This window comes from Opisthocomus hoazin, chromosome 3, assembly GCF_030867145.1.
Source record: "Opisthocomus hoazin isolate bOpiHoa1 chromosome 3, bOpiHoa1.hap1, whole genome shotgun sequence".
Lineage (NCBI taxonomy): Eukaryota > Metazoa > Chordata > Aves > Opisthocomiformes > Opisthocomidae > Opisthocomus > Opisthocomus hoazin.
The window spans coordinates 2,301,079-2,326,919 of record NC_134416.1 but is presented as its reverse complement, the minus strand read 5'-3'; the positions used below and the strand labels follow the sequence as shown (position 1 = coordinate 2,326,919).

The window sequence follows — 25,841 nt, the reverse complement described above, 5'->3', positions numbered from 1 at the left end:
GCCGCTCCGTTCCTCCCCACCCCGCCTCCCTCTGCCCCGCCCCCCTCTTCCCCGCCCTCTTATTGGACAGCGCCGCCGCCGATCCGCGCCTTCCCCCTCTCCCATTGGTCGCAACCGCTCTTCGCCCCGCCCCGCCACCCTGCTTATGCCCCGCTCCGCGGCGGGGCCAGCGCTGCTTTCACTCCTTGGCCCGGCGGCGGGGCCGTGCGGGGGCATGGAGGGGTGAGCGGGGGGTGCTTCGTCGCCGGGGAGTGGGGGGCTTTGCCCTGCAGAGGGTTGGTTTGTGGGTTTTACCCCCGGCTGGGGCGTCTCTATAAGGGAGTTTGGGGTAGTTCCCCCCTTTTGGGGTAGCTTTGGAAGGGGGGGTGTGGGGGTTTGCCCCCCACGTCTGGGATAGGTTTCGAAACGGGGGGTCTTCGGGGTTTACCCCACCCAACTGGGGTAGCTCTGTGAAGGGGATTTGGGGGGGGGGTTGTATCCCCCTGAATTGGGGTTGCTCTTGCAAGTGGGGTCTGTGGGGGTCCCCCCCCGTTTGGGGTAGCTCTGCAAAGGGGGGGGTCTGTGGGGTTTGCCCCCCCCCCCCCATTTGGGGTAGCTCTGCAAAGGGGGAAGCAGGCTGTGGGCTTGCATCCAGCCAGAAGTTAGGTGTGGGGGGCTTTGCAGCAAGGGTAGGGGGGGTTTAAGCCCCCACCCAGGACAGAACCGGACTCTGAACTTACCCCCCCCCCCACCCGGGGAGCTGGTGGGGTATGGGACTAAGCCAGGAGAACCAGAACAGCCCAAGGAGAGGGGACACCGAGCCCCAGAGCCACCCCGTGGGGTCAAGCAGGAGCCCTCAGCCCGTGGATGCTGCGCCCCTGGAGATGATGCCCCCCGAGGAGGAGAGCCCAGCTGGCAGTGGGGAGGGGGACCGGGACAGTGGCTTTGTTGTCCTGCAAGCTCTGAAGAGCGGCAGCACCCGGAAGGTGAGACACGGCGGTAGGGGGCTGTGGGTGGGAGTGGGATGGCAAAGTACCCAGCTGGTGCTCAGTGGGACTGGGTGTCCCTGTCTGGTCCATAGGGATGGTGGTCCCTGTGGGTGGTGAAGGTCTATCTTGGCCATCAAACTGTGCTGAGGGTGTCAGGGCATGGCAAGGAGCTGGCTGGGGAAGGAGTTGGTGTGTGATGTGGGGTACTAATGTATCCAGTAGTTCATCCATCAGCAAACCTACACAACCATCTCATAGCTCATCATCTCTTCAGCTCCACTCTGCTATCTAGGCGACCCTGCTTCGGCAGGGGGGTTGGACTAGATGATCCCCAGAGGTCCCTTCCAACCACGAAGATTCTGTGATCACATCTTCCTCTGCTGGCTCCATCTCCAAGCTTCTCACTGACTCCTTTGAGCCAATTTCTCCTGTATTTTGGCTTTTTCTCCTTCCTGCCCCTAGGAAGATGGTCCAGCCAAGCTTTCTCTGTCCTCCACTTCACAGTCAGAGGTACCGGGCAGAGTATTGCTCACTGACAAGCTTCTTCCCTGGGGAGCTGCCCGCAAGGAAAGTGGGTGCAACGGCAGCCTGGGCTATGCGTGCGAGATGGGGCCGATAGCTGCGCTGGCGTCACTCGTTTAATTAATAACAGCAAGGTGCAACCAACGTGGGTTGTCCTGGGGCTGCCAGCGACCCCACTGCTTGACTTTCCCCACCATTCCTTGGGCATCCGTGCACACTCCTGGGCTCGAGGAGGCTTTAAAGAGCGCTGTGTTGTGAGAAAAGATGAGTAAACATTAGTTTTTGGGGCTGGTGAAGTGTGTCTCCCGTTAGGTCTGTCGCCTGGCCGCCAGCTTTAGAAACCGGCGGTGAGTTTGCCCTGTAATCTGATCTCTTCTTGCAAGTCTATCATTTTCGAAACTTGTTCTTCAGCGGAGCGCCGTGTTTCTGCAGCCGTTTGGCAAAAAAAAATACAACACCTAACCAAAAAACCCAACAACCGAAAAAGCAAAACTCAGGTGTGATTGTTTTTTATTTTTTTTATTGTTTTTTATTTTTCCCTGAGCAAGGGTTGAGATTGCAACCTCATCCGAACAAGGATCAATCTGATCTTGAGTTACTTGAGCCTGGCCTCTGACTGCAGCTAAAGAGGTTGCAACCTTAAACCAGGCTGGAGTTTACCCAAGGCCTTGTCTAAATAGCAGGTGCCACTTGAGGGAAGATTAATAGGAGTTTTTTTCCAATTTGTTCTGCATACAGACTGACTGTTTCCCTTGGGTGAGCAATCAGTTTACTCTGTGTGGATCTGTCGGACAGTGGCACAGAGGAGAATAACATAGGAAAATGTTGCAGAGTTTTAGAGGAGGGGGGAAAAACAGGCAGGGGATATGCAGCATCTGTCATAACGTGATAACTTCTTTTAATTAAAAAAACAAAACACCTGATTAGATTTCCTAATAATGATATCAGGTTTTTATTTTAAAAAAACTAGCAATGTAGCCTCTGCTAGTTAGAATTTTTCACCCTGAGAACATCGGGGCTGTGGATGGGGTGGCTGCGTGTTTCCTCCCTTGCAGGGGGTCCTGAGCGCTGCTATGATGGTGATTATTTTTTTTTTAATTTTTTTTTTTTTGATGCCAGAGTTCATGTACTGGGGCTGAAGATTTAATACATCTGTTTCCTGCTGGCGCCCTGCCCCGGCTCTCACGATGCCCTGTGCCTCCCCCAGCTCCCCAGAGCAGTTTCACGCTCCTAAAATTCAAGCTCTGGATGCAGGTTTTGCAGTTTAAAACCCACAGTGCCCCATATTTTTATTTTTTCCTCCCCTGTTCTAGTTTTTCCTTCCTCTCACTGAATGCGTTAGCCAACAGTGAGGGCACTCTGTTGGGAAATTTTAAAACCTTAATCCTCCGCTCGTTTGTTAAAAGACTGCGTGATGTAACCATATTCTCAATAAAAGGTTTTAGAGGTTTTAGCTGGTCATGTCTCCCACAGAAAAACAGCTTGCGGCTGGAGTGCTCCAGGAGATTAGTTTGGTGAGAAGGACTTTTTTTTATATAAATAGATGTTCAGGGAGCAAAAACATTTGTTGTGACCTACTGGCTGTCTTGTAGTAACAGCGCATGTTACTTTCTGAAATGCCCTTGGCTGGAGGAGAAGGAAGTTATCGATAATCTTTCGAATAAGAGAATTTTCAAGCCTGCTTTTGTGTGTGGGGTGGTTCTGTGGCTTTTGTTTTGCTCTCTATCCCGCAGGCTAATGTGGCCAAACCAGGGTCACTTGGCCGCTTGTCCTGTGCTGGCCTGACTCAAACTCATGAGTTGCAAAGATGAATAATAATCCCAGCTGACAGCTCTGACTCTATCAAAATATCTTTTAGACCAGTGTGGTTCTGGAAAGAAAATAGGCTCTGAGGGCTTGATGCTCTGGTTACCTTATTTCTACAAGTTTTCCAGCTGCTGGAGCATCTGTGTGCTTGGAAACATCCCTTTTCTGGGGACAAAACTCTGTGTTAGACCCCATCTGCAGTACTGTGTCCAGTTCTGGGCTCCCCACTTCAAGAAAGATGAGGAGCTCCTGGAGAGAGTCCAGAGGAGGGCTACGAGGATGGTGAGGGGGCTGGAGCATCTCTCCTATGAGGAAAGGCTGAAGGAGCTGGGCTTGTTTAGCCTGGAGAAGAGAAGGCTGAGAGGGGACCTTAGAAATGCCTATAAATATCTGCAGGGTGGGTGTCAGGAGGATGGGGCCAGACTCTTTTCAGTGGTGCCCAGCAACAGGACAAGGGGCAATGGGCACAAACTGGAGCAGAGGAAGTTCCAGCTGAACACGAGGAAGAACTTCCCTCTGAGGGTGACAGAGCACTAGGGCAGGCTGCCCAGGGAGGTTGTGGAGGCTCCTTCTCTGGAGATATTCAAGACTCACCTGGATGCGGTCCTGTGCAGCCTGCTGTAGGTGACCCTGCTTGGGCAGGGGGGTTGGACTAGATGACCCACAGAGGTCCCTTCCAACCCCTAACATTCTGTGATTATTGCTTCTGAGAGTGGGTGAAAGTAAGTACCTGCCTACCTTGTTCTTTATTTTCCAGTGGGAGATGTTGTAAGCAATTGCTGGGTAAAACCTGTAGGGACGAAGTTGTAGCTGGAGACCGTGTGCTCAATGCACAGAGCTGGGATCATGGATCAAGGGTACCTCAGTTAATGACAGCACTAGCTTGTGCGTCAGCGCTTGCTAGAGCTGTGGAATTTGTCATGTTTGGCTGTTTCTTGTCTCTGCGCAGGTATTTTGCTCTCGTTTTAACTGCAGAACAAAGGTTGATATTCTGTAACGTGTCTTGACGCAAGCTGGGTGAGTTAGTGGTGAGTAAATGCAGCTTCGACTTGACCAGCTCTCATGGAGCTGCCCACCTCTGCCCGAGTTATATATGGGGATTGGTGCTTGACCCTCCCAAGCGCTGATCTTCGGCTCTTCATTCACCATCCCTGCTGGGGTTGCAGGTTTCCTGGGCACAAGACATCTGGTTTCCTTGTGCTTTAGCACCTTATGCTTCTTCGTGTGCTATTTTCTTTAATTGCGTTGTGATCGTAGACTGGTAGAGCTGGAAATGTTGGTTGGCCACTCACTTGGTGGTGGTGAATGCTGTAGGAGTTCACCACCCAGGACCTGCTAAGCAGACCGCTCTGAAGATGGGACCCTTTAGGGTTAGCAGCAAACCCTATCTGACACGGCTTTGGCATTGCTGGTGAATCCCAGTCCTACCTAAAGGAATTCCCCTCCGGATGAGAGAACGGTTTGTGGATGGTGTGACTCATGATGTCCAGAGGTTGCTGTGGCTCTAACTGAAGAGTGGTCCGTGTGGTTATCGGATGTCCAAATGAGATACCTCACGCTTGTTTTGTACCCTTTTTTGGCTTCATGTTTGGCTCCAAAGGGTTTTTTATTATTTTATTCTGACTGCCAGTTCTCTCTCTCTCTCCATGTAGAAGTAGCACCTGGGGTGGCTTTTGTGGAAACTGTCTGGGTAGGAGGAGATGAAGGGGAGGTGAGACACGGGGAGCCAGGCTCCAGCAGAGCTCCTGCCATTTCATCTGAGGGGTGTTATTTATGCCCGAAGCAGCCAACCTCAGCAACTGGTTGGTGTGAGGAGGGAGCAAGGCGGCACTGGAGAGGTCAAATGAGTGAAATCCCAATGGGTTGTCCGACAGAAGAGTTGAACCATGTCCTCTTCTTTCCCTGGGGAAGGTTTGAATAATAACACTTTTGATGCCTTTTGACTTTCTGGGAGGGATAACTTAAAAAATTAGAACAAAATAATCCCTGAGGCTTTAAGGCACATATACAGCAGTTTGGGATAATGGAAATGCTGAAGGCAGTTGAGGCTGCAGGGGATGTAGCAGATGAGCATTGTTGGTCCCTTTGCTAGATGTAGCTGGGCTGTGCGTAACGTATTCATGGTATCTACCACCTCCTGAGCTGATCTCAGCAGTGATGAGATGCCCCCTCCCTGGCAGTGTTCAGGGCCAGGCTGGAGGGGGCTTTGAGCAACGTGGTCTGGTGGAAGGTGTCCCTCACCCATGACGGGATTGGATGATCTTTAAGGTCCCTTCCAACCAAAACTGTTCTATGATGTATGGCACTGTCTGGCACCAAGGGTCTGTGTCTGTACACCCACATGACAGCGATACAAGGCTGGCTGGTGCTCTGTTCTCCTTGCAGCGTTCTCCTTGGACTTCCCTGTCCTTGGGGATGTGAAGGTTGTCTGCTTGGCGGGGCTGGCTCTGTAGCCTAGGTCAGCACCAGGTGACGACTCATCTCACCACTGCTGTATTATGGATGTCTCAGTCTACGTGCAAATTAAGCTTCTTTAGTTTCTCCTGCTATTCCGTGGGCAGTCTCCAGCGACTCTAACTGGCAATAATCCTTTTCAGTGGTTCCCAGCGACAGGACAAGGGGCAATGGGCACAAACTGAAGCATAAGAAGTTCCAGCTGAACATGAGGAAGAACTCCCTCACTCTGAGGGTGACAGAGCACTGGAACAGGTTGCTCAGGGAGGTTGTGGGTTCTCCTTCTCTGGAGATATTAAAGACCCACCTGGACAAGGTCCTGTGCAGCCTGCTGTAGGTGACCCTGCTTGGGCAGGGGGGTTGGACTAGATGACTCACAGAGGTCTCTTCCAACCCCTACCATTCTGTGATTCTATGACAGTTTTGCAGCTAAAGCCGGTCTTGGAGATGGCACAGCTTGGTCCATGTTTCTGCAGGTAGGGTGTGGAGCACATCCTGTGATCCAGCCAAGCTCTGCAGGTAGGTGAGAGCTTTTGCTGTGATACCTGTTGGGGCTATAACTTAACTCCCAGCTACAGACCACTTCCCCATTTCTCTGAAGAGATCCATGACTGGCTCTTACCAGCATGCTCCTGATCTCTGCCTGTTCCACCAGACAGGGATACAGAATCTCCTTAGGCAACTGGATCTGCATCTCCATTTCTCTCTTGCTTATAACTTTAACAGCATATCCTAGGGTCATGTTTTCCCTTCTCACAGGTGTCACCAACAGCTCAGTCATCCTTTGATTACTTCATATGCTTGAGTTTTGCTTTTGCTTTATTGCTTCCAGTCACAGAGCTCCTGTTCTTCTAGCAGAAATGAAAGAGGAAGAATTAGTCCCTCTGTGTGTGGCTTTGACCTTTGGACTGCTGGCATCCACCTGTTCCTACAGGTGATTAGCTTCTTTTGTCACGAGTGCTGGGAAAGCGGGGACGTGGTGGCCTTGTTTTGGCACCAGGGCCACAAATAATGCTCTAGGTGTGTCCTGTCACCCAAGATGTATCCAGGCTTCATCTCCTTGTGTTTACTGGAGATATGAAGTACAAAGTACACTTGGTGATCATCTCTAAGCAAACATTCCCTGAAGACTTCCTTATAAAAGGAAACCTAGCTAATTGTCCTATTTAACTTCCCAGATGGGTGCTCTTGAACTGGAAGAGGTGTCGGGGAGTTACTAACACTGTTATATCATTGTTTATGTTCCCTTCAAAGACAGGGTTTCAGTTGGCAGAAGCCTTGACGGTCCCTCAAAGGGGATGTGTTTGTCTTGGCCTCCTCTGGAAGGGGTCTTCTGACCTCTTCTCTCCTCTCTCTTGTGTGAAGGAATGGGTTGAGTGCTTTCCATAATGCTGTCATCTTTCCACGCCCAGAGTTGAACGCAATGTTATCAGGCAGATGTCATCTGAGCATAAAATGGCCATGCTACAATAATACTGGCTCTAATCCTGCTTTGTCAGAGGCAATAAACTTCAGAGCTGGATACAACTCATATAACTTAATGACCCACACCCCATTCATTTTAATGGCTTTCTTAACGTATGTTGTACTCTGCGTACATAGAAGCTGTGCCGTTCCCTGGCTGCTACACAATTTATGGCCTCTTCCTGAAGAGTTATGTGCTCATGTCTCCTTTGTGAAAGCTTTAAACTAGGAAAGCTAAGAAATCGCACATTCAACCTGGCCACTTCTTAAGCACCCAACTTGACTCTTCTATTGATGTTGCTAGGTGCACCCCAAAGCCCAAGAGGCTGGTTAAAATACCACATCTTTCTTCTGACCTCAAAGGAGAGTTGACCTCAAGAGCTTGTACAAAGAAGAATTAGGCAAAGAAAATCCCTTTTATAACCTAACAGTGGGTTTTGGTGTATTTTTCCCCTTTATGTAAGGTATGCTTAAATCCGTCACCAATTACTTTAGAAGCTCTATGTGGTAGTTTTTAGCTTTTGGTTGCAACTCGGAGAGTATGGGCACAAGCAAAGCACTGGGTTCCTTTGAACGCAAGCTGCTGGAGGATGGACGTGCTCTGCTCTTGACTATCTCCACTATCTACATTTAGATTTAAATATGGGCTTTTTTGCTTGTGGTGATGTTACCTTTCATGTGTAAGTTAACCTGGGCTAAGCATCTTGTTCTGGAGCTGAATTTCCTTCTTGCTCCAATAGTGGTGAAATAACATCACTTCTACAATGCTCTAGGAGCAGCTGCAGATGAGGCTTAGTTATTCCCCGTGGTGGCCTTGGCATAATGCTTATATTGTTCCATGCCAGCTAGAGATGATGCTTTGGGACCAACAGCAGATCCTCTGGAGGTGAGATGTGCTGCAGTCCTGTGGGTTACTGCAATTACCCAGCTTCATAAAGGGCGAGGAGGAAAGCAAGGTGCGGGGACTTCACATGAAGTCCTTCAGGGCAGCAAGTCTCAAGATCCTGACTCGACATCCTCACAAGGCTTTGGTGCTGTATCAGGTGTTCCAATACCTGCCTTTCTCGTACATTTTTGCTGTTGGCTTAGGAGCCTGGATGGGAGTTGATAGTTAATCACACTAAATCAGATTGAAAAGACACTCAGTGTTCAGATGGGTGGGGAGAACCTTGCAGCGCTACAAATGGCTTAGTGTCTCTCAGAGGGAAAATGGAATAGACTAGATATTTCACTTGGAAGGGACCTACAATGGTCGTCTAGTCCAACTACCTGACCACTTCAGGGCTGACCAAAGGTTAAAGCATATTAAGGGCATTGTCCAAATGCCTCTTAAACACTAACAGGCTTGGAGCATCAACCACCTCTCTAGGAAGCCTGTTCCAATGTTTGACCACTTTCTCAGTAGAGAAATGCTTCCTAATGTCCAGTCTAAACTTCTCCTGATGCAGCCTTGAACCATTCCAAGAGTCCTGTCACTGGATACCAGGAAGAAGAGCTCAGCGCCTCCCTTTCAAAGTCTAGGCAGATCTGAATGCTGTGGTGTCCTGGATATTGTTGAATCATGTTTGGTCCCCAGCTGCATCAGGGCTTGCAAGTGTTCCTGGAGGGCAGCTCCTTCGTGTCCTTGTGGAAAGCCAATATGGTTAAAGATTTTCAGTGCTGCTCTATTTGCGTGCTTGAGAGGGGTCTCGTTCATCAGCTTTGACTCAGCAGCACCTCTAATTTTGCCCCTTGGTGTTGTCTCAAGCTGGGCCTGGGAGAACTGGGGAGCTGCCAAGTCAATTGGCTAAACCCTTTAATTGCTTTTGCAGTGAAGAGGTTTTAACATTGTTTTTGAACATCTTGTAGAGCCAAACTAGCATCTTCTCGTGCCACTCTGCATCTCACTACTTTTCTTACTTGGTTTCTTCTCATCTTGCCTCCACCCAAGAAGGCGTTCATGGACCTTCTCTGTGGTTTTGGATAGTCCTTCTGTTTATGCCTCTTCCATCATCTGTCACCTGCAGTTCCTCTGACCTCCCGTCTATGTATTCAGGTAGTCTTTGCTCATTTTTTCCCCTGAAAAAAAAAAAAAATCTTAAAATCCTCTAACCACTTTCAAGCAGACCTTTGCAAGAAGTAGAGAGGTCTCAAAGGTGATGAAAGCTTCTGTATGAAGAGCTGGAGGCAGAGTAGAGGTGCTTTCCACCTCCAATAGTTGCTACCAGGGCTGTGGAGTTTGGGGTAGATTTTTAGGGCTCCGGATGGAGAGAAGGGGCCTGGATGCTGCTTGCTTGCATGTATTTGGATATATTTGCATATGCATTTGCCTTGCATGTCCCTGGAGCTGACAAGCACACACAGCTCTCATCCATAAACCTGAGGAGCTATTGAAATTTTAATAAGTATCACCTTTTCTTTACAGCTTCTTTTCTTCCCCTTAAGGGAAAAATGGAGCCTATTTCCATATATAGGTTAATGTCTCGCAGTATCCGAAGTAACATCATTAAAGGCACAATGTTTGTAATCAGCCTTTAACTGATAAAAGAAATACTTGTGCAATATCTTGGACTATATCTGCATGAGCGCCTACTTTCTAGAGAAGAGTTTGGTGCTGTCTCCTTTGCTTTGAGAGCCTCTGGGTGCTCAGATTTGAGTAATGCCTGCATGGTTACGTTTCTTTGGTTTGATTTTTCTTTTCCCAAGGGCCATGCTCAGCAATGACCCAGCTCCTTCTTGCTGGAGAAAACCTGCCATGGTCCCTTTGTGAGCGTCGTGGTGTGGGATTCCTCATCCTTTCCCTTTTTCTTAAAATTTCTGGGTTTTTTCCCTGGGGATCCACCAACAATGTGTGCAGAATGGATGAGTTCACCCAGGGCAAATCCAGAAGTGGCTCTTCTGGATTGACCTTTCCTGTATTTGCTCCCGAGTGTCTAGACCCAAGATTTGTGCAGCTGTTGGGGTTTTTTTCCTTAATTTCCTTTCACTTAATTGCTTTTTCCAGAATAATTGGGGCCTCCTGCTTGCAACTTGTCCCTTAAAGTAATTTCAACAAGTTCATGGATTACTGTAAAGCACTCAGCCTGCAGATTTATAGTCCAGATGGAGTGACTCTGACTCCTCAGTCTCAATGTACCAATTAGGAGCTTCAATCTGTCACTGAAATGAAAACAACAATGTTAATCCTGGACCCTTTTCTAACGTGGCACCACTTAGTGGACCTCAAATACAAGAAGTTCATTCTCAGAAAGCTGAAGTCCACGAAAATACAGAATTTTCTATTCCCTACTTACTAGTCAAAGCTGATCTCATGCTTTTTTTGAGCAAGGATTGCTTTTTTTCCCCCCTTTCCTGCTTCCTCAGAAAAATCAAATAATTTCTTAGCAGTAAGTTTTCCCAGAGTAACACTGGGACCTACAGTGTCTTCTGGAGAGGTAACCAAGCATTGCCCTGGCTTCTTGGATTTGATAATGTTGTAACATATTATGGATGATGTGAGACCTGGTGAAGCCCACCAAGATCTCTACATGGAAGAAATTAGCTGAGAAACTGTTCTGGACAGGACGGGAGTGGGTAGTATTGGAGCTCTGTAGTCTCTTGAGTGGCAAAAGCCTTTCTTGATGTGGAGGCAAGGGGTCCACCAGCAGTAATAGAGGTAAAGCAGTGGGGAGCAAAGTAAGATAGAAAACCTGTTTGCTGTGCGTATCTAAGAGGGTGAAAGAGTGGCTTGGAGTAATTTCTTTCAGTGTTGCAGTGGATATTAATATGGTCTTAGAGGGATCTGCCCATGCTTTGTGCTGCTCTATGAACAGCAGGCTCGGTGGTCTTCATCCTCTTAAATTGCCCAGCTTTGTGTCGTCCCAAACAGCATGTTTATTTTTATTTTATCTAGGGGTCTTTTAGGAACTCCTTTTATCTGTCTGAACCTCTGCTCATGCAATGGAAAACATCTCTGCTTGGGCAGGGCTTTTGTGGCCCTGGATTTGGAGACCTTCCTTGTGGCAACCTCTCTGCCTGAGGCATCCCATAATAACCTCTTGCCCCCGCGAGACAGAGGGATATTGCTGTCTGTTATTTCCTGAACTCAGAGATTAAACATGTTTCCCTGTCTGCAGAAATTCCGAGCTGAAGCGGAGGAAGGAGACGGGGATGGAATTAATTTACTGCTTTCTGCAACTTATTTCTCCACCCCTGTGAACTCTTGACTTGCTGCCTGCGCTCAATCACCTATAGCCGGCAGGAGATGGGAGCACTTATAGACGTGGGGTCACGTCTGTTCCTGAGTTTGAGGGTTCTGTTGAACTCATCTGTAGGCCCCTGGGTCTTTTCTTATGTCTGGATGGCGAGACCATGGAAAGGAGATGCTTAGTTCATGGTTGCATTTGGGAAGCCTTTTCTGAACAGCCGAGAAAAGATACTGCTGTAAGCATCATGTTGTATTAGATCATAAAACATTTATTTCAAGTGCAATGTCGGGCTCTGAAAGTGCCCTTTTTAATTCCTAAATAGTGGGGTTTTTTTTGGTGAGACCCTGCCCCTCTCTCTCAGCAGGGCTGCGACCCCTTTGCCCAGACGCAGCGCAGCAAACTGCAGCATCGCCGGGCGCGGATTAACCAGCAGATCAACAAGGAGATGAGGATGCGGGCGGGAGCAGAAAACCTCTTCAGGTGAGTCCTGATCCTTGAAACATCCCTCTGGTCCTGGGATTTGGCTGCGGATGGAAATATGGTCTTGATGTCTAGGAGGTAGCTGATGCTGGCACTTCAATGGCTCTGGTTGGGGTTTGCTCGGTCTTCCCTTGCCTTTGCAGCATTCATCCTAGAATTGCCTGCCACCTACTTGGTGCAATGGAAATGCTATGCATTTTAATGAAAAACTATAATTTTAATGTAATCAGAATCACAGAATGGTAGGGGTTGGAAGGGACCTCTGTGGATCATCTAGTCCAACCCCCCTGCCAAAGCGGGGTCAACTAGAGCAGGCTGCACAGGACCGCTTTCAAGTGGGTTTTGAATATCTCCAGAGAAGGAGACTCCACAACCTCCCTGAGCAGCCTGTTCCAGTGCTCCGTCACCCTCAGAGGGAAGAAGTTCTTCCTCATGTTCAGATGGAACTTCCTGTGCTTCAGTTTGTGCCCATTGCCCCTTGTCCTGTTGTTGGGCACCACTGATAAGAGTCTGGCCCCATCCTCCTGACACCCACCCTTAAGGTATTGATAAGCATTTCTAAGGTCCCCTCGCAGCCTTCTCTTCTCCAGGCTGAACAAGCCCAACTCCATCAGCCTTTCCTCATAGGAGAGATACTCCAGTCCCCTCATCATCCTCGTAGCCCTCCGCTGGACTCTCTCCAGTAGCTCTTCATCTTTCTTGAGCTGGGGGGAGCCCAGAACTGGACACAGTACTCCAGATGGGGCTTCACTAGGGCAGAATAGGGGGGAAGGAGAACCTCCCTCAACCTGCTGGCCACACTCCTAATGCACCCCAGGATCCCATTGGCCTTCTTGGCAACCAGGGCATACTGCTGGCTCATGGTCAACTTGTCATCCACCAGCATACCCAGGTCCCTTTCCACAGAGCTGCTGTCCAGCAGGTCTGCCCTGAGCCTGAACAACCTGCATGGGGTTGTTCCTCCCCAGGTGCAGGACCCTGCACTTGCCCTTGTTGAACTTCATCAGGTTCCTCCAGTCTGTCCAGGTCTCGCTGGATGGCAGTACAGCCTTCTGGTGTATCCAGCACTCCTTCCGGCTTGGTGTCATCAGCGAACTTGCTGAGTGTACGCTCTAACTCTTCATCCAAGTCATTGATGAAGAAGTTGAATAAGACTGGGCCAAGTACTGACCCCTGAGGGACACCACTAGCTACAGGCCTCCAACTAGAGTCAGTGCTGCTGATGACAACCCTCAGAGATCTGTCATTTAGCCAGTACTCAAGCCACCTCGCCAACCACTCATCCAGCCCACGCTTCCTGAGCTTCCCTAGGAGGATATTATGGGAGACAGCGTCAAAAGCCTTGCTGGAGTTGAGGTAGACAACATCCACTGCTCTCCCCTCCTCTACGCAGCCAGTCTGCCATCGTAGAAAGCTATCGGATTGGTCAAGCATGATTTCCCCTTGGTGAATCCGTGTTGACTACTCCTGAGAAACTTCTTTTCCTCCACTTGCTTAATGATGAGCTCCATTATTTTTCCCGGGATGGAGGTAAGGTTGACTGGCCTGTAGTTCCCTGGATCCTCCTTCTTGCCCTTTTGGAAGATTAGAGTGACACTGGCTTTTCTCCAGTCGTCAGGCACCTCTCCTGTCCTCCAGGACTTTTCAAAGATGATGGAGAGTGGCTCAGCAATGACATCTGCCAGCTCCCTCAGCACTCGTGGGTGCATTCCATCGGGGCCCATGGATTTGTGGGTGTCCAGATTGCTTAAATAATCGCTCACGCAGTCCTCCTCGACCAAGGGAAGGTCATTGTTTCTGCAGACTTCCTCTCTTACCTCCAGGGCTGAGATTCCTGAGGGCTGGCCTTAGCAGTGAAGACTGAAGCAAAGAAGGCATTCAGTAGCTCTGCCTTCTCTGCATCCTCTGTCACCAGGGCACCCACCTCGTTCAGCAGCGGCCCCACATTATCCCTGCTCTTCTGTTTGTTGATGATGTACCTGAAGAAGCTTTTCTCGTTGTCCTTGACATCCCTTGCCAGATTCAATTCCAGGTGGACCTTCGCCTTCCTTGTTGCATTCCTGCATGCTTTGACAACTTTCCTGTACTCTTCCCAAGGGGCCTGCCCCTCTTTCCACGTTCCATGGACCTTTGTCTTCCACCAGAGCTCCACTAGAAGCTCCTTGTTCAACCATGCGGGTCTCCTGCCTCCTTTCCTAGATTTCTTTCTCAGGGGGATGCACTGATCCTGAGTGTGGAGGAAGTGATGTTTATACAGCAACCAGCTCTCTTGGACCCCCCTGCCTTTGAGAGCCCTGACCCATGGGATTCTTCCAAGTAGGTCCTTGAAGAGGCCAAAGTTAGCTCTCCTGAAGTCCAAGGTTTTGATCCTACTTATCGCCCTGCTTCCTCCACGCTCAATCCTGAACTCCACCACTTCATGGTCACTGCTGCCAAGGCTGCCTCCAACCTTCACATCCTCAACCAGTCCCTCTTTGTTCGTTAGTACAAGGTCAAGCAGAGCACCTCTCCTCATTGGCTCCTCCACTATTTGCATCAGAAAGCTCAAAGCTTGGTACAAAACAAGATGTGAGCAGATGGAATAATGGGAATAATTTCAGGGGAGACCTTATTGCTTTCTACCACTACCTGAATGGAGGTTGGAGTGAGGTGGGTGTTGGTCTCTCCTAAGTAACAGGCAACAGGACAAGGGGAAATGGCCTCATATTGTGCTTAGGGGAGGTTTAGGTTGGATATTAGGAAAAATTTCTTAATTGGAAGAGCTGTAAAGCATTGGAACAGGCTGCCCAGGAAAGTGCTTGAGGCACCATCCCTGAAGGTATTTAAAAGACTTATAGATGTGGAGTTTAGGGACATGGTGTAGTGGTGGATTTGGCAGTGTTGGGTTAATGGTTGGACGTGATGATCTTGGAGAAGATTCAACCAACCGGGATGATTCTGGGATTCTATTCGTTTAATTGGGATTGAGCTTGGACTGCAGAGCTCCTGCCTGATGCCTCCAGCAGGTGGGTCAAATCCAGCTTTAGTACCAAAAAAAATCCCCATCCCAGTGCTTCCACCTGAGCAGCATCTGAAAATTCAGGCATTTCCTTGCAGATGGGCGCAGTCCAGTGGCTCTCCACCCTGTTGGAAGATGCATTTATGGGATGGTGCAAAAGCTGCCACCTTTGCGCAGCTTTCGCATTGTAGCTGGTCCAGCACAAGCAAAGCCAGCGTGCAGGGTCCTGCACCTAGGGAGGAACAACCCCATGCATCAGTACAGGCTTGGGGTGGACCTGCTGGAGAGCAGCTCTGTGGAGAGGGACCTGGGTGTCCTGGTGGATGACAGGTTAACCATGAGCCAGCAGTGTGCCCTGGCTGCCAAGAAAGCCAATGGGATCCTGGGATGCATCAAGAAGAGTGTGGCCAGCAGGTTGAGGGAGGTTCTCCTTCCCCTCTACACTGCCCTGGTGAGGCCTCATCTGGAGTACTGTGTCCAGTTCTGGGCTCCCCAGTTCGAGCAAGATGAAGAGCTACTGGAGAGAGTCCAGAGGAGGGCTACGAGGATGAGGAGGGGACTGGAACATCTCTCCTACGAGGAGAGGCTGATGGAGCTGGGCTTGTTCAGCCTGAAGAAGAGAAGGCCGCGAGGGGACCTAATATATACTTACAAATATGTGAAGGGTGGGTGTCAGGAGGATGGGGCCAAGCTCTTTTCAGTGGTGCCCAGCGACAGGACAAGGGGCAACAGGCACAAACTGGAGCAGAGGAAGTTCCAGCTCAAGATGAGGAAGAACTTCTTCCTTCTGAGGGTGACGGAGCACTGGAACAGGCTGCCCAGGGAGGTAGTGGAGTCTCCTTCTCTGGAGATATTCAAGATCCGCCCGGACAAGGTTCTGTGCAGCCTGCTGTAGGTGACCCTGCTTCGGCAGGAGGGTTGGACTAGATGACCCACAGAGGTCCCTTCCAACCCCTACCATTCTGTGATTCTGTGATTAATGCCTTCCCATGTACAGTCCATCATGAACAATTGTGTGATTTTTTGCAGCTGTTTTATCTTTTTTTTTTTAACCTGAGGATGACCTTTTTTGTCACTTGTGACTCTCATGTTTCTGTAGGATACTGGAAGACGCATGCAGGGTGGGCAGGTCTGTTTATATAAGAAAATGTCATAAGGCTGCCCTAAAATAGCTGATTTTGTGCATTTTTCCAGTTTGCTGATTATTTTCCCCCCCCAATAAAGCGAAGATTGACTTTTCACTTCTGAACTCGAATGATTTAACGTCAGTGGTGTATGCAGCTGGAAGAAGGGAGTAATAGTTTCTCCACCAAACTATAGGAAGAAATGGTATTTTACTGGGCTTCCTGGGGGAGGTGAGGTTACAGCCCCTGTACCCTGCTGCTTCAACCAGGCTGCCATGCCTCATCTAATTAAAAAAAAGCCATGAAATCCCAGCGTGTGCTGCTCCATGCAACTCCCCTTTATTACAAAAAGAAGGGAAATGTGCTGGCTCAGCAAAAACGTGCCTGGCCGTGGTTTTGGTGCAAACAGTGGGAATCGAAGCCGCATGCAGGGGAGGGAGCAAAAATGTGATGTGAAACACATCTTAATTACTCGGCCAGGGAAATACACTGATGGGGGGGGTGCTGTTTTGTTTTGTTTTTTAGCTGGATCAGCAGTTTGAATGTCCTTTGGTAGCAGCCACTTTTCCTCCCTCCCACAAGTCCACTTTGGAGCTGAGTAATAATGTGGGTTTCTGGGCGCTGCAGTGCTTGGAGCTTATGGAACATGGGAAATTGGGGGCAGGGAAAAAAATACCAAGCTTGTGCCTGAAATTAAAGGCTGAGGGGGGGGATTATGTCGTAAGTCTAAAGTTTATTGCTTAAAAATTATAGACTTGAGTTGCACAGAGAAACTTCCTCTGCATCTCTCTAGGCTAGTGCTAAATGCAAATGGAAAAAGCTGTGGGTTGCCCAGCTTGGAGCGGAGTTTGCAGCTGAACTTGTTGGATTCTGTGCCTCTGCAAAAAAAAAAAAAAAAAAAGGCAAACTAAAACCTCAATGCTTTAAAAAAAAGAATCTCCTGAACTGTTCTGTTCAGTATATCGGCTCCTTTTCCTACGGAGGTTACCATGAATGATATGTTGGAAGAAATGCACGCGGTGTTTGCTGGATAAATAAATGGGCAGAGGCAGCAGAAAGCTTTTCCGTTCTTGTTCAAATACTGGGGCTGAGCAAAGGAATGGTGGAGATAAAGGTGTCGCCAATAAACCAGTTTCTTAAAAAGAAATTAAAAAAAAAAATCAGCAATCTTTGTTTGGTGTTAGCTAAGCAAGCAGCTGATAACTTCATGGAGGAGGCTGACGGAGACACGTAGACTCTGCGTGCTCACGCTGAGATCTTGCCCAGGATGGGGAGTGTGAAGTAGCAGGGTTGTTCATGGAAAGGATCGAGTGCTCCCCAAAATTAACTATTTGAGGGCACAGTGCTCTTAATTGCTGCGTGTGGTACTTGCAGAGCACAGACTGAAGTGGCATTGGGCTTTAAAACCTTAACCTGGTGACAAGCCCTGGAAAAACTCACCCGTGCATACGAAATCCTGCAGAGCAAAATCGGGCTTTGGAAGCTGACATAGGCTTTCTGCTACAGAGCAGGGGTGAGAGCACTGGCCAGAAATATATATATATGTTACCCTGGTACTGCTGGGTTACAAATCAGCTATTGGTAACACAAGAAATTGAGGGGGGGGGGGAAGAGAAAGACACTTTTGCCAGCTGGGAGCAAGAAGGGGAAACTCTTTAACTCAATGGGAAGAAAATTGTAGGGACAGCAGCGATGCACCTGTGTCCTGGAGGTGTTGTGATGCATGGAGGGCTAAAACAGTGACTAAATACTGGTTTATAGGGGAAAAAGGGGGGTTGTTGTGCTGATACTATATGGGGAATAGCAGAAATGCCAAAGGATGTTTAAATGAAGGCGGTTGTGGAGATCTTTGGACCAGCTGTGGTTTTGCTTTGTTTGTTTAAAATAAAAAAATGCATCAGTTCTGGGAAACCCCAGCAAAGAGGAGTCAGGGGAGGAGATGCTAAAGCACCAGCACCTTAAAGGAAAAACAGCATAGCTCCTGCTGCTGTCCTGAGCCAGGTGAGGACAAGGTCCCTGAAGGATGCTGTCTACAAAAAACACAAGTCAAAGGCACCGTGCTCTGCAAAACTGGGGGGAAGCGTTGCCCCGGCCGAGCAGAGCTGTGTTGTTTTTCCTGGATCCCAATGTGATTTTAGCATGAGCAGCCAGAGCCCCTTTCAGTTGAGGACTGGACGCTGTCAGCTCTGGGTTATCTCTCCTTGCTTTCCTTCGGAGCAGATAAGAAGGGTATAATCAGCCTGGGAGCTTGGCTTGGGGGGAGCAGGCAGCTGAAATCAATCCGTGGTGTTTACATCTCCTGACGTGCATGAGAGAGTAAGGGAGGGCAGGGCCTGGCTCTGCTAATGAGCGAGCACAGGGAGCCTCTGCTCTTGCAGAAGGGTTATTTGCACACAAAAAGAAGTTTTTCTTCTTCAAACCCAGCTATAAAGCACTTCTATTGGTTGTGGGTGATCACCTTGAGTGCTTATAGCCAAATGCTTATAAATATCTTAAGGGTGGGTGTCAGGAGGATGGGGCCAAACTCTTTTCAGTGGTGCCCAGCAACAGGACAAGGAGCAATGGGCACAAACTGAAGCAGAGGAAGTTCCATCTGAACATGAGGAAGAACTTCTTCCCTCTGAGGGTGATGGAGCATTGCAACAGGCTTCTGAGGGAGGTGTTGGAGTCTCCTTCTCTGGAGATATTCAAGACGCGCCTGGATGCGATCCTGTGCAGCCTGCTCTGGGTGACCCTGCTTTGGCAGTGGGGATGGACTAGTTGACCCACAGAGGTCCCTTCCAACCCCCAACATTCTGTGATTCTGTGAAATCTCTGAGACAGTACTAGCAGTGAGAGCATGGATGGGCAAGGAGAAGGTTGGTCTGGGGGAGAAAAGAGCAGGTTACAACACCATAATGAGTTGTGCCTGGATTTGACCTCCACAGCACAGTGGTCTGGATGCTCAGGCTTCCCTGGTTCCCATCATGTGCACAGCAAGAGACACGGCTCTGCGAGAAGGTTTGAATGGATGCATGTGGTATTGCACCACTGGATAACTTCATTGCTGTTTATCAGTGCAGTCAAATGTTGATAAATAAAGTCGTTGGTGAAAGGGGAAGAGGTTTGTTCAGCATGGTGCTGTTTTGCAGGGCCACCAGCAACCACAAGGTCAAAGAGACGGTCGCCCTGGAGCTGAGCTACGTGAACTCCAACCTGCAGCTGCTGAAGGAGGAGCTGGAGGAGCTGAACAGCAGCGTGGATGTCTACCAGAACGACAGGTAGACCAGGCAGCTGAGCTGGGCAGGCGCCTGCCTGCAGCGTGGGAACAGTAGCTTGTTCAGCTGGGATTTTATTATTTCATTTTTGCTTTTTCTGGGAGCGAGGCAGCCTCTTTTGTTGTACCCATTGCTCTGCAGAAGGTTTGGCCCTCTGGCAGGGACCATGAAGTAGAGGTTGGAGAATAGAAGAGGGTTTGGGCGTGGGCTAGATTTGCTGGAAACAGTTTTTCATCCTGGGAACATCCACGTTTCATCTATAGAGCTGCAAGGAGAGCAAACTCAACAGCTTTTCCTGGCAGATACTTAGGAGGCATTTGGGGATGGATGGTGCATTCTCTTGACACTGAAGTCCCAAAGCAGTATGGAAAAGTCAGAAGCAACCATCTTCAACTGCATTGTCCCACTTTCCTGAGCCATCCCACCAGAGCATGGGAATTTTCCAGCAGGTGAAATAGGGTATTTATCAGAAGCAATTAAAAATATGGCTGCTGAGGTGCCCAACCTCCTATTCTGTCTGTGTCCGGAGTGGATCACTCACTGATTTCTTTGGCCAACGAGGGTATTAGGTTATTTTTCTCTCTTTCTGAAGGTTAGACCTCTTGTTAATTGAAACGCTCTGTCAGTTTGAAACGCTTACCCAGACACTTCGGGCTTGACTCACCGAAGCGGTAATCCTAGCACGCTCCCCAGCAGCAAACCAATGTTCTGTGGTGGCTCGGCAGCACCGTTTTGCTGGGTGAGAAAAGCAGAAGTCCCCGAGGCAGAATAGACCGGGGACACTACAGCAACGTGGGAACCACTACCACTCCTTCCCTTCCCAAGGTGGCTGGTGTTTGCAGATGACACCAGCCTGAGTGGTGCTGTCAACACGCCTGAGGGATGGGATGCTATCCAGAAGGACCTGGACAAGCTCCAGAAGTGGGCCTCTGTGAACCTCATGAGGTTCAACAAGGCCAAGTGGCAAGGTGCTGCACATGGGTGGGGGAACCCCCAGTGTCAATACAGGCTGGGGGATGAAGGGATGGAGAGCAGCCCTGGCGAGAAGGACTTGGGGGTACTGGTGGATGAAAAGCTGCACATGAGCTGACAATATACGCTCGCAGCCCAGAAGACCAACCATACCTTGGGCTGCACGAAAGGAAACGTGGCCAGCAGGGTGAGGGAGGTGATTCTGCTTTGCTCTGGTGAGACCCCATCTGGAGTCCTGCATCCAGCTCTGGAGCCCTCAGCACAGGAAAGACGGGGACCTGTTGGAGCGGGTCCAGAGGAGGTCACAGCAATGATCCGAGGGCTGGAGCACCTCTGCTACGAGGAAAGGCTGAGAGGGTTGGGGCTGTTCAGCCTGGAGAAGAGAAGGCTCCAAGGAGACCTTGTAGCAGCCTTTCAGTACTTAAAGGGGGCTTGTAAGAAAGATGGGGAGAGACATTTTAGCAGGGCCTGCAGCAATAGGAGAAGGGATAATGGTTTTAAACTAAAAGAGGGGAGATTTAGACTGGATAGCAGGAAGAAATTTTTTGCCTTGAGGCTGGTGAAACACTGGACCAGATTGCCCAGAGAAGTGGGAGATGCCCCCATCCCTGGAAACATTCAAGTACAGGTTGAACGGGTCTCCAGGCAACCTGGTCTAGGGGAAGGTATTCCTGCTCCTTTCAGGAGGGTTGAACTAGATGGCCTTTAAAGGTCCCTTCCAACCCAAATTGTTCTTTGATTCTTTGTCCATCCACGTACTTTTCCTGGTGCATGGTCCTTCTCAGGGGAGGTTTTCTGTGCTGCTGGTGACAGAGAGGTGCAAAGACCAGGAGAACGTCAGTGAGTCCATCCTGCAGATTGCTGCCATGATGTTAAATGTAGGACCAGGATGATCTGGATGCAGGATTGTGTTAGGGTTGCGGGGTCTCCCATGGGGAGAAAGCCAGTGGAGCCTGTATCTCCACCACCCTTGCATCTTTGCTGCACCCAGAGGCTCTGTTGTAATGTAATCCTGGATGCTGGTGCTTTTTCTTCTGTGCTAGAAGTAGGAATGGTCTCTCCCGTGTTACAGGTGTCCTCCCCAAGCTCTTCTCTATCAGTGATGCTCGGCTTTTCCAACCTGCCACTTGTTTGTCCTAGTTTATAAAGAAAACAGCAGCGGCAACCCCAAAACCCTTCCCAGGGCAAACAAAAGCCTCTTTGTTTGCTCTGGGCATTGGATTCAAGTGGAAATCTTGTTAAGGAAGGAGCGATAATGGCTTTTCCGCACTAATTGTAGCTCTTGAAGCTGTTTATTCAATATGAATAGATGAAAACGTGGGTGCAACCTTCCTGCCGTGCTCCCCAGGTTTTTGCAACTTTTTTTGCCGCTTTTCTTCCCTAACCTGATGAGTGATGAGCTAATAATGAATTATTAATGTTTTTTGGAGAGAGGGGGCTGCTGTGGAAACCTGAGTTGGCAAGGGCTTGATCCTGCCTGACCCGCCTCCCATCTCACTCTCTGCCAAACTTTCTTGTCTCTCTAAACCAGTCCCCTGGGAGGCCAAGTGTCTGGGGATGCCGTAACATGGCTCAGTGCCGGCGTTGGGGACATTCCCGAGGGATAGATGGGTGTCAGGGAAAGCATTTGTGGAGCCGATGTGAGCTGCAGGTACCGCGGCGGGTTCCTGTTCCCCATCTCAGTGTACATTAGTCGGATGAGGGGTCCAGTTTAGGACTCTCTACAGGACTGTAATTTTCTGCGTGCTCCAGGCTCTGCTGCTTGGGCAGACCATTTCTTTACTTCTTGGCAGCAGAAAATCGAAATAGCTGCTAAATCCCCCCAAAGATGGTCCTTCCTGGCTGTCATCCTGCAGCGCTGCATCCTCGGTGCTGCGCAGCTGCCCTGTTTTAATGTTCCACAACAAACCCCTCCCCAACTGGGTGTTCCCAGAGTCGTCGTCATCTTCAGTGTTTTACAGTATCAAACTCTGTGAGAAGAGCTATTCTTAGACAACTGCTTGTAATAGAGGGAGACAATTTCAATATCAGCTGCAGGGCTGCAGCCCGAGCAAGTCCTTATCAGCGACGAAGCCCAGATTAGCACGTAGGAGTGGGTAAATCCATGACCTGTGCTCACAGCACGCCCAGTTCCCTGCTGGTAATTAGAACAGCTTCATTACTGGAGCCTATTTTGTTGCTATTGTACTTGCTATGGAGAGAAAAGCAGAAGCTGGAGGAAGAAGGGTGATGGTTTCAGGTTATTTTCTGCCTACCCATCCTCTTGCGCTGCCATTCCCAATATCACATTAGGAAGAGAATCCTTCTGCTGAGCGGAGTTGGGTCATCTTCTACTTTTACCCTTTAATAGGAGCAGCACAAGCCTAGGGCAAAGAGCTCCTTGATTTTTAGCCCCCAACACACAAGGTCTCTCCAGGGCTTTTAAACCAACCACCAAATAGGTTGCTGTCTTCTTCCAGTGAGTCCATCAGCGTCCCCATGATCCCTTTGGGCCTGAAGGAGACGAAGGAGCTGGACTTGCTGGTACCGCTGAAGGTGAGCATCGGGGTTTTTGCACGCTCGATGCGATGTAAGACAATGGAGGGGAGCAATCGTGCTCTTCAGGTATGGTTGGGCGCTGTACAGGAGATGCTGCAGCTGAAAAATGTTTTCTTTTTTGGAACAGTGGGAAAAAAAAAAAAGATTTATGAGGAGGACCTGGACTTAAAACATGGTACAAGTGGGAGATGAGGGTCTGGAGATGTTGGAGAGCAAGAGCCAGGCAAGGGAGGAGATGGCTTTCCCTGGCACAAGTTTCCTTGCAGAGGGAGCTTGCAGATTGCCTATACAGAATTGCCCAAAGTCACCCTTTAAAGCTTGAATATCTATTTCCAAGGGTGAATCAGGATTTTCTTTTCTCTTCTTTCCCCATCCAGGATCTCATCAGTGAACACTATGGAGAGGAGGGCGTCTTGTTTGAAAAAGAGATCAAAGAGTTCATGGAGCTACGGCAGGTCAGTGTCCCTTGAGTTGCAAAGTCTTGATTTGGCTTGTCCAGAAATGCTCGTTGGAGGTGCCACATTTACTCCAGGGTTCCCTCAACCTGTCTCCAAAGTGTACACTTATTCTTGTGTCTCGGAGTGCGGGATTCCTACGCTAGAGCACCTTGGCTTCAGTTCATAGGTTACAAAACATTGCAGACCATTCAGTGGTTGTTTTCTTTCCCGGTTCTTTAATGCCCTGCTAACCCAGAACTGAAGAGTAATAAAAGTTATAATGCAATCTATTACTGGTTTATGAATATTAGTTCCCTCCCAGCAAGGCTAAATGACTGCTGTCTCTCCAGCTGGCGCTTGGAGGAGAGGAAATATAAAGCAGTCCAGTAAAGGTGAGTTTTCTCCTTTCCTATGAAACAACTCTCTTAAGTGACTTCAAGTTTTACCTTGCCGTGAAGCTTTGATCTGGGAGAGTGGAAAGAAAGAGGCTTGCTCATCCCTTGTGAAGTGCCTGATGTGTGCTCTTCAGGCTGTGGAAGGGGAGCCCTGCAAAGGCAGAAGCTGTGAAAAGCCCCATGATTAAAACTAGGCATAAGGAGAGCTCTGACCCTCCTCCTTATGTCAAGTCAAAAGCTCAAGGGGTTTTATTAAGAGCAAAAAATCCTATTTCTTCCCTAGCATTTATTTCAGCAGACTTTGCATGAGTTTCTCTCTCAAAATAATAATCCCAGCTTGCTTTAGATGAGCTTTGCCTCCAACACAGCTCCCAGGCTGCTGCCTCTGGATTTGGGTGCCCCAGCACCGAATTGGTGCCTCCTCGACCTTTCCCATGACTGAACCTGGGCCGAGGGACTGCCCCTCATCCACTATTGATCTGATCATGTTGATGATGTTGATCTGATCCTGTTGATCTAACAGCTCCGGTGGATTTTCTTCCCCCTGGGCTGGCCAGCGTGTGCAGCTCTGTAAATCTGACTTTTCCTTCCGTATTCCCCCTCTCTTCCCACCAACGTGTCTCCTCTCCCACCTCCGCAGGCGATGCGCACCCCGAGCCGCAACGAAGCAGGGCTTGAGCTCTTGATGGAGTATTATAACCAGCTCTACTTCCTCGACAACCGTTTCTTCCCTCCCAACAAAAGCCTGGGTGTCTTCTTCCACTGGTTTGTGCAGCTTTCCCCATCCCACCTGGGGCTTCGCGAGCCGGGAGGGAGCCAGGGCCAAGCCTCCATGATGCGAACGTTTCCTTGGCAGCAAAGTTGCAGCCAGCAGATGCAAGGAGCTGGGTTTTCCCGTTGCCCTGGGTGGATTAATTAAGGGAGGCATTGGAAAGTGTGTGCCCCATGGGGATGAGCCACGATGGGAATGATGGCTGCAAGCCCATGCAGAGTGCTGAAACCCCTCCAGGCCCCTCCTGCATCCGTGGGTGAGGATCCGGGGATGGGCAGCCCGTTGACTCTTCCCTCCCCCAGGTACGACTCCCTGACAGGGGTCCCATCCCACCAGCGAGCGCTGGCCTTCGAGAAGGGCAGCGTGCTCTTCAACATCGGAGCCCTGCACACCCAGATCGGAGCGCGGCAGGACCGTGCATCCCTGCCGGGGCTCAACCAGGCCATCGACGCCTTTCAGAAGGCGGCCGGTACGTGGGTTTCCTTCATTCCCCAGCTCCCCGGGGGCATGCAGGCAGCATTTCCATGGGGTAGGAGTAATCCTCATGAGTGCAAGGAAGGGAGGGAGCAGTCGTGCAAAGAGAGATGTGTCCAGTTCTGGGCTCCCCAGTTCAAGAAAGATGAGGAGCTACTGGAGAGAGTCCAGAGGAGGGCTACGAGGATGAGGAGGGGGCTGGAGCATCTCTCCTCTGAGGAAAGGCTGAGGGAGCTGGGCTTGTTCAGCCTGAAGAAGAGAAGGCTGAGAGGGGACCTTAGAAATGCTTCTAAATATCTGCAGGGTGGGTGTCAGGAGGATGGGGCCAGACTCTTTTCAGTGGTGCCCAGTGACAGGACAAAGGGCAACGGGCACAAACTGAAGCAGAAGAAGTTCCAGCTGAACATGAGGAAAAACTTCTTCTCTCTGAGTGTGATGGAGCCCTGGAACAGGCTGCCCAGAGAGGCTGTGGAGTCTCCTTCTCAGGAGATATTCAAGACCCGCCTGGAAGCGGTCCTGTGCAGCCTGCTGTAGGTGACCCTGCTTTGGCAGGGGAGTTGGACTAGATGACCCACAGAGGTCCCTTCCAACCCCTAACATTCTGTGATTCTGTGAGGTAGGGTCAGTGCATCTCCAAGGGACCATGAACCTTGATGACCTGACAGTGACCGGAAGGGGGTACATCAGCATCTCTCTTCTCCCTCACTGGGACATCCTAACGAGGGAGAGGAGAGCTGGGAGATGTCTGAGCTAGGGAGAGGAGAGATGCTGATCCATCTGTGAGCAGCTGGGAAAAAAGGGACCCTGGGACTGGGATCACACAGGTCTTTGGAGAAGAAAGCTGTGGGCACAAAGGTGGTTTAGATAGCAAGGGAGTGTCACCCAACCTTTTTACCCGCCAGTTATGGTGAGGTGTTTGATAAGTGAGCAGGGTTGGTGGCTCTTCTACTCCTGCACCACTGGTGGGAAAACCTTCATGGTCCAAAAGTCTGACCCTCCTGCTTACAAGCCCGG

The 25,841-nt window shown here is 49.7% G+C and overlaps 1 protein-coding gene across 2 annotated transcripts in view; it reads left to right on the top strand.

Moving 5' to 3' along the window:
* Positions 1–286: 286 nt before the first annotated feature.
* RHPN1 (rhophilin Rho GTPase binding protein 1) overlaps positions 287–25,841 on the top strand; it is a 36,614-nt gene continuing 11,059 nt past the window's right edge. The window contains exons 1-7 of one of the 2 annotated variants that reach the window (XM_075415447.1): positions 287–965; positions 11,745–11,860; positions 19,114–19,242; positions 22,671–22,746; positions 23,127–23,204; positions 24,222–24,346; positions 24,656–24,822. In XM_075415447.1, the coding sequence (XP_075271562.1) occupies positions 750–965; positions 11,745–11,860; positions 19,114–19,242; positions 22,671–22,746; positions 23,127–23,204; positions 24,222–24,346; positions 24,656–24,822 (907 nt within the window). In that variant the 5' untranslated portion in view covers positions 287–749. Of the gene's footprint in view, positions 966–11,741; positions 11,861–19,113; positions 19,243–22,670; positions 22,747–23,126; positions 23,205–24,221; positions 24,347–24,655; positions 24,823–25,841 lie in introns of both variants that reach the window. The other variant, XM_075415446.1, reaches the window with a different exon arrangement.